The sequence below is a fragment of the Betta splendens genome, chromosome 4 (assembly GCF_900634795.4).
Source record: "Betta splendens chromosome 4, fBetSpl5.4, whole genome shotgun sequence".
NCBI lineage: Eukaryota > Metazoa > Chordata > Actinopteri > Anabantiformes > Osphronemidae > Betta > Betta splendens.
Genome location: NC_040884.2, coordinates 24,586,602 through 24,593,721, shown reverse-complemented (window position 1 = coordinate 24,593,721; position 7,120 = coordinate 24,586,602). Strand labels below are relative to the sequence as shown.

General features: G+C 51.4%; 1 protein-coding gene across 1 annotated transcript in view; it reads left to right on the top strand.

Annotated features, from left to right (window-relative positions):
* The window catches only part of sema6bb (sema domain, transmembrane domain (TM), and cytoplasmic domain, (semaphorin) 6Bb), a 94,748-nt gene extending 89,895 nt beyond the window's left edge, over nt 1-4,853 (top strand). Inside the window, exon 17 of the mRNA XM_029148961.3 lies at nt 1-4,853. This exon is cut by the window's left edge and continues 321 nt beyond it. Coding sequence (XP_029004794.1) covers nt 1-584 — 584 coding nt within the window. The 3' untranslated portion in view covers nt 585-4,853.
* Nucleotides 4,854-7,120: the final 2,267 nt, after the last annotated feature.

The following is a 7,120-nucleotide window of genomic DNA, read 5'->3' as shown; positions in this document are numbered from 1 at the left end:
ACATGGACCCGGGCCTGCTGCCGACCCCGGAGCAGACGCCGCTGCAGCAGAAGCGGCCCATGCGCCTCCCGGACCCCGACTGGGACCAGAGCCAGACGTTCCTCACAGCCGTGGGGACTCCCTGCCCCAACAGCTCCGTCATCTACCTGAGCTCCAAGTACCTGCACGGCGGCGGAGGGGGCGGGATGGTCCGGATCGAGGACCCCGGGGAGGTGGTGCTGCCGCCGCACACGGAGCGCCAGCGCTACTTGATCCTGGCCACCCAGAGGGGGGAGCACGGTGGCGGCCGCCCCTCCGGCGCCCTGAGGAACTCGGCGGGCGAGTACATCTACCCCGCCACGCCGCAGGACTCGCCCGACCGACGCAGGGTGGTGTCCGCCCCCACCCCCCACATGGACTACGGGGAGCCCCGCTGGAGCCACGAAGCTCTCAACTACAACAGCAACAACGGAGCCCCCTACCACCCCCAGCGCCACGGCCTCATCAGGCCAGACATGCACGGGCCGCGGGGACTGGGAGAACTGGCGGACTTCAGCCACCTCCTGGTGAAGAACATGGGAGAGCGCGCCCCCAGTGGCCAATGAAGGGAAGCGCACGTGCCCTGACACGAAGCTCTCTCGTGAACGCCCATTCCCTCCAACAGTAAACTGGAATAAATTAACCCCTCCAAGTCGCTGCCCCGGTCCAACCCTAACCCCGTCCGTCCTCTCTCACTGTCATTCAATGTTCTGATGTCATTCAGCTGAGTGAAGAGAGAGACAGAGAGAAAAGAACCAGAGATGCGAGAAGGAGGAGGACGCTCCTCGTTTCCTGTTCCTCCGCTTTCAGTCGGAGGCGTGACCTCCTGCTCCGTCCATGGTGGAACCCATGAGAACCCAGGGTGACTTTACATCATGGGACAAACAGTATGTTGCAGAGAGGGGTGAAAGAAAGGAAAGGAGGCGAAGCGTGGACATATAAAATACAGTGACCCTTTCAGCAGCGAATCTGAAAGGCCGCCCTTCACCGCTCTGTTCACCGTGGATCTTCTTTAAGTGTGAAATTTCGTTTCGGCTTTTGTTTTTTTTTTTTGTTTCTCTTTTGTGCCAGTGGCATCCAGCAGACGACAATGTGCTTTGCTTTGGGTTTCACACGAGACCAAAACTGTTGTAGCCGTGCCAGAGGGCAGTGACTCTTCATGAATCCTGCAGCGCGCGTGCGTGCGTGCGCGCGTGCGTGCGTGCGTGCGTGGCCACAACAACCCCAGCCAGTGTTCTGTCTTAACTGTGAAGCTCAACCATTTAATGAAGCTGGTGACAACATTATTTGCCCGTTTCATAAACAATCAGAGACAAATGGATTTTAACAGTCCGAGTTTGGAGGGTTGAGAGTGGGTAGTGATAAGAGACTGCCCGTGTAATTTATGTGATCCCCAGTTCCTCCGAAGCAGCTCTGGGCAGAGGCACGATAAACGAAAGAGCAATAATAGGAAAGTATCACGAGGACAAAGAAAAAGCCAAATGATATTTTTATAATCACTGTTTTCTCAGCAAAGCAAACTGAGGCTTATGGGTGTCAGGAAGAGCAGAGCGGAGGGGAGAGGGAACAGTGTCTCCCCTCCCTCTCTCCCTCCCTCGCTGCCTCTCAGTATGCCTGGGTCCGACCCGACCCGTTTCGCGGCCTCCCTGGGCTCCGCCGCCCATTTGAGGGAGGGAATGTGAGCTGGGGCTGTCTGCCTGTCCGATCCGGCCGCTCGGGAGCTCCATTCAGCCTCTTCTGCCTGACACTGGGCTTCTTTGTGCCCCAGAAGCAGGAGGAGACTGCGGCAACAAATAGCCGTTAAAGAGTCGGGGGCCGAGCCCGGTTCCACGGCCTGGCAGAATATCAATGAGGAGGACAGCGGCTCCATCCATCACGCGAGATGTACCAAGCGGAGCCGAGCATGTCCTCGCTCCGCTTGGCGGGAGAGAGAGAGGGAGCTGGGGCGGAGGCGGGGGGCGGGGGGTGGTGGGCCTGGGGGTCGGTTCTGCCACAACGGGCCCCGCCGTGGCTGCGTCCCTTTCTCTGCCAGGATAAAGAGGACCAGATGGGCCTGGGTACCGTTGGTTCTGGAGTTACTCTTACAATCCGTCATCTGATCTTTTGACGTTGTCTGTTTGGTCCTCGGCTGTTCTTGGTTCACATGTAGATCCAGCGTCAGCGCGTCTTCATGTGGGTCACGGAGCTGTAGACGCGGCGTGTGATGGTGCGCGAGTGTCTCGGGGCTCGTACCCGTGATCGTGCTGCTCGTATTGAGTGCGAAGAAAACAGCTTTGATCAATTCTACTCTCATTCTTCTTCTTCTTCTTCTTCTTCTTCTTCTTCTTCTTCTTCTTCTCTTTTTTTGCCGCCCCTGTTCTTTTCTCTATTGAGCCTCTAATGCTGTGCACCATCCCTTTGCTTGACATTCACAAATCTGTGCTAACAGTGTCGCTGCTCTGCGTGGGAGCGGTTCATGCTATACACTATATTTAAGCCATTACAGACCTGCAGATAAAACAGGGAAACTGGCCTGTGTTTAGTTGGAGAGAATGTGGACCCAGATGTTGGATAATACACACACACACACACACACACACACACACACACACACACACACACACACACACACACACACACACACACACACACACACACACACACACAGACGGGCAAACAACACACAACGTAAAAAGTCTGGAACATTTTGTGCTCATCCCTCTTTTTCAGCCACAGCAGGTAGCGGCTTTCAAATAACCAGCTCTGTGTAACTACAGTATCCGCCGGCAGTTAAAGTTAGCTATTGTGCAACATAAAGGACAGAGTAAAAGTAGAAAGAGCAAAGCGGAGATAAAGGCAGAGGGAATGTTGGACATCAGGTGCTGAAATATGAGTCCAGATTAACGATACTGTCGCTCTCCATCTGCTACATGTACCAACACATCTGCCTTAAAAGGTGGAACCGCTTCTTATCGTGGCTCCTTTTTTATTTTTCAGAGTAATGACCTGCTGTTGGTTTCCTAAACACAGTCCTTAAAAACACGTATGAACATAAATCTGACAGCAGCCTGTGTAATATCTGATATCAAAGGCTCTGCAGAGGAACTCATTTCAGATTGAAGACAACCAAACCCCCGACCTTCTCCCACATATGGAGTCAGACCATGCATCGTCTCGTCTCCTGTTTTCTTCAGCTTCGTTTTCCTCCTCACCTCCTGCACAGCGTCATCGTTATCTTGTGGCTCCTCGTGTAACTGTAGCGCTGCCTCCTCGGCCTCGGGCCCAGACAGAAGCCACGACGGCACAGATGTCAGGTCTGGCTGAAGGAGCGACGGGCCGACGTGTGACCCGGAAACACGACCTCCTCCAGAACGAGAGACAGAGCTTCTCGCTGCGCGTTCTAAGTTCCAACAGAATGTGAGTTATTGCGGCTTTAAGGTTTGAAACCCAGCTCTAATGAAAACCACAGCCAACGGTTGGAGGAGGTGTACAGGACAAGGCAGTGAAGGAGATTTATGAAAGGAGGACGTGGGAGGAGGTCAAGCAGGCAAACATGATGTTACTGCATCAGCGCCTCGTCGCGTTAGCGTAGTGTGTTCTTTACACATTCCACCCTCAAACAGGTCATTAGCATTGAGGAGACGGAGCCGTCCACCAGCCCTGCCCTTCATCTCTGCCTCTCTTTATCCGTCCCTGTGTGTGTGTGTGTGCGCACGCAGCCAGCCGTGTCCTCGCTCCGCATCTCCTCCGGTGTTTCGCTAAACATGCTTGATTAAGCAAAGTACATTCCTGGCCCTCCAAAGGCCTGATGAGCCCCTGAGAAGATTACTGCAGACACATCGGCCCTGAGAGGGAGGCGCACGTCCAGCAACCACCAGCCGAACGCTCCCACACACACACGCACACACAGACACACACACACACACGCACACACACACGAACGCACACACACACACACACACACGCACACACACGCACACACACACGCACGCACGCGCACACACGCACGCACACACACACGTGCGCACGCACACACACACACACACACACGCACACACACGCACGCGCACACACGCGCGCGCGCGCGCACACACACACACACACACACACACACACACACACACACACACACACACACACACACACTGTGAGCGCTCTAACCAAATTTGGGATGCAATTGAATTAAGATCCGAAATAGAGCTCAGGCTTGAAATGGGCCGACACTGACGTGTTCTAGGAAATGCAATGTACAGTGCGTGATGTTATCTGACTAACTGCATAACTCGATTGTCGTTCCCCGACGTTACCGGCCGCCAGAGGAATGTAGGTGTGACATCATGGAATCTGGTGTGTTTATTAAAGCCATCATCCTCCCTCTTCTCCGCGTACTTCACGCTCCTCCTTCGCCGCCAGCTGCACTTTGTCTCCTTCTTCTTCCCAGTCGCCTTTTATTGCTAACAGACCCGCGTCCTGTCTCCACCCGGGCGGCGCTCTCGTCCTGTTTGTCCCCATTAAAGGTCGGCTTGTTAATTTAATGAGTCGGGCGCAGAAACAGAATTCATAGCGATTCACCAAATCCTTTATTTCACGTCAGAATCCTCTATGTGTTGCGACATTTTCAAAGCTTCTCATGCGTTAAATTGCTTTCCTTTGGTTGGAAATAATTTTGCTTGGTGTTTTTATTAAACGTAGCACTTATCGCCTATAGTCGTACATTCACGCGCACACATTCTTTGTGTTTAGACACAGACACACATAATTCCTGCCCAGCCCTCGTGACCCAGTGTGTCTGTCTGCGCTGTGTGTGTCTGTGTTGGGGTTGTTTGTGCTGTGTAGACCACCCCCCCCCCCCCCCCCCCCCCCCCCCCCCCACCCCCCCCCCCCCTCCAGCCAATAACTGCCATCCTGCCCTCCAGGCCTCGCTGCCCTAGACGGAGCCCAGAAGCGAAGGCTATGTTGTATAAAATCCACCATCCATCCGTCGGAGGGACACGGAGCTGCTCCCCTTTGAACCGACGCATGGGGGAAAAAAAGCACAAAAACAGCAAAAGCAAAATCAACATTTGCATTTTTGTAAAATTGTAGATGTATTTAGTCGACACTGATCATTTATGTCAAGTTTTGTTTTTCTATCGTTTGTTTCTGTGGTAGATATTTGCTTTGAAATAATATGGGATTTAATGTATATGATTTCAACTTTGATTCTCTGATGTGCCAGATTTTGATGAGGACAATGAAGTCGATGACTATCATGATGATTATTATACTGACAGTGATGAGGAAGCAGCGCTGAGGTGCTGCCGCCCGTCTGGACGCTGAATCTTAAAGGCAGCGGAGGAGCGGACGACCTCCACGGACGGAGGCTCGCAGAGACTTTGCTCTCGAATGGAGCCCCCCCGCTGTCCTGCAGAGGCTGGTGGCTACATGTACATAACGTCCACGCTTACATGTAATTTAAGTGCAGTAGCTGCATGACGACACAGCCTCCGTGTGTGTGTACAGAAGTAGCTGACGTGTGAATTTGTACAGTACATGCTGAAGTGTGTGTGCCCGTGTCTGCAACGAAAACCTGTCCGTCGTCACGCAAAGAGCAACACGTGCATGAACACACATACACACACGCACACACACGCACACACATACACACACACACACGAAGAATCTCCAGCCATCGTTCACCGTTCTTCACACCGTCCCGAGCTCTGCCTGTCACTCCGCATGGAGACTTTGCTCTGTGTCAACTTTCTTATTCTAATAAACCACTCAGACGTTGAGCCCTGGGTTTGTCATTATTAACTGCGCCTTCATGAATCTCTTTTATTGATTGAATATAATCACATTCTAATCTCACTCAGTAGTTGTAATAATCCCAGAACAAAAGAACAAAGTACATGACCATGCAACCAGCCATGAAGTGTGTCTTATTTAGTCAATAATAAGGAAACATGATGGTAGTGAATTATTATGTTTGATGCATTTTTTAATATTCTGTTAAACAGAAGGAAAGAGTCATGTGCTACAAGCGACTCTGTACAAGCCTGCTATTAATGAAAGTGAGGCGCTGCTCGGTTTGGGTCTGCCGCCCTGCAGTGACTGAGCAGCGTAGTACTGTCAGTCTTCATTAGAGTGTGCTGTTGCTCCATTAGACACAGTCGGATTACTGTTACAGCAGCCACAAGCCTGAAACCACGCTTCTGCATATTCACCAAAACAATCATAAAACTCACATAACGGCTGCAGGTCCATCAGCTGCTCCTCCTCTCCACGGCCAGCTCTTTATCTCCCTGGGGAGCCTGTCAGGCCATTTCCCATCTGTTGAGTGGCGGCGGACTGTGAGGACCTGTCAGGGGACGCTCATTTGCTGATGTTTTATGTGACTGAGCCCTCCAGTGCCGCAGTGCTGGAGCGATGGTAGCGGATGTCCCCCACACTGTGCTCAGTACCGCAGCGACGTTTGTGTCGTCGTTCCTCACTGTCCTCTGCAGGTTTGAGGTGACTTGGTTTTGCTTGCTGTCCGTCCATCCATCCATCGTTCATCCATCTGTCCATCTGTCCGTCTGTCCGTCCGTTCATCTGTTCATCCATCCATCCGTCCGTCCGTCCATCCATCCATCCATCCATCCGTCCATCCATCCATCCATCCATCCATTCATCCATCCATCCATCCATCCATCCATCCATCCATCCATCCATCCATCCATCCTGCAGGCCTACTCACAGTCATTATGATAAATCTGATTAATGAAGAGGCTGAAACAGTGCCAGCTAGTACTTTCCTTGATTTGACTCCCCACTTCACAGCTGTGCTTCACATAACGCCAGGTTTCAACCATTTTAATATCTGGACTAAACAGTATATCAAATGTAAATATTTGCTTTGCCCAAATTTCAATATCCAAAATATGACAAACCATTTTACTTGACTATAAACATGTTGTCATTGTAATAAAGACAAATATAAAATATATGTTTAAAATAAATACTAAACTGAACAAATACTAATGAGTTAACATTATAACAAACAAATCTATAACAGGTTTAAGAGCCTGGAGCCAGGCTCAGAAAATGCATAACAAAACACATTGAGGCTGGTAAATTTAGACCTGTCCTTTCTTTACACTTA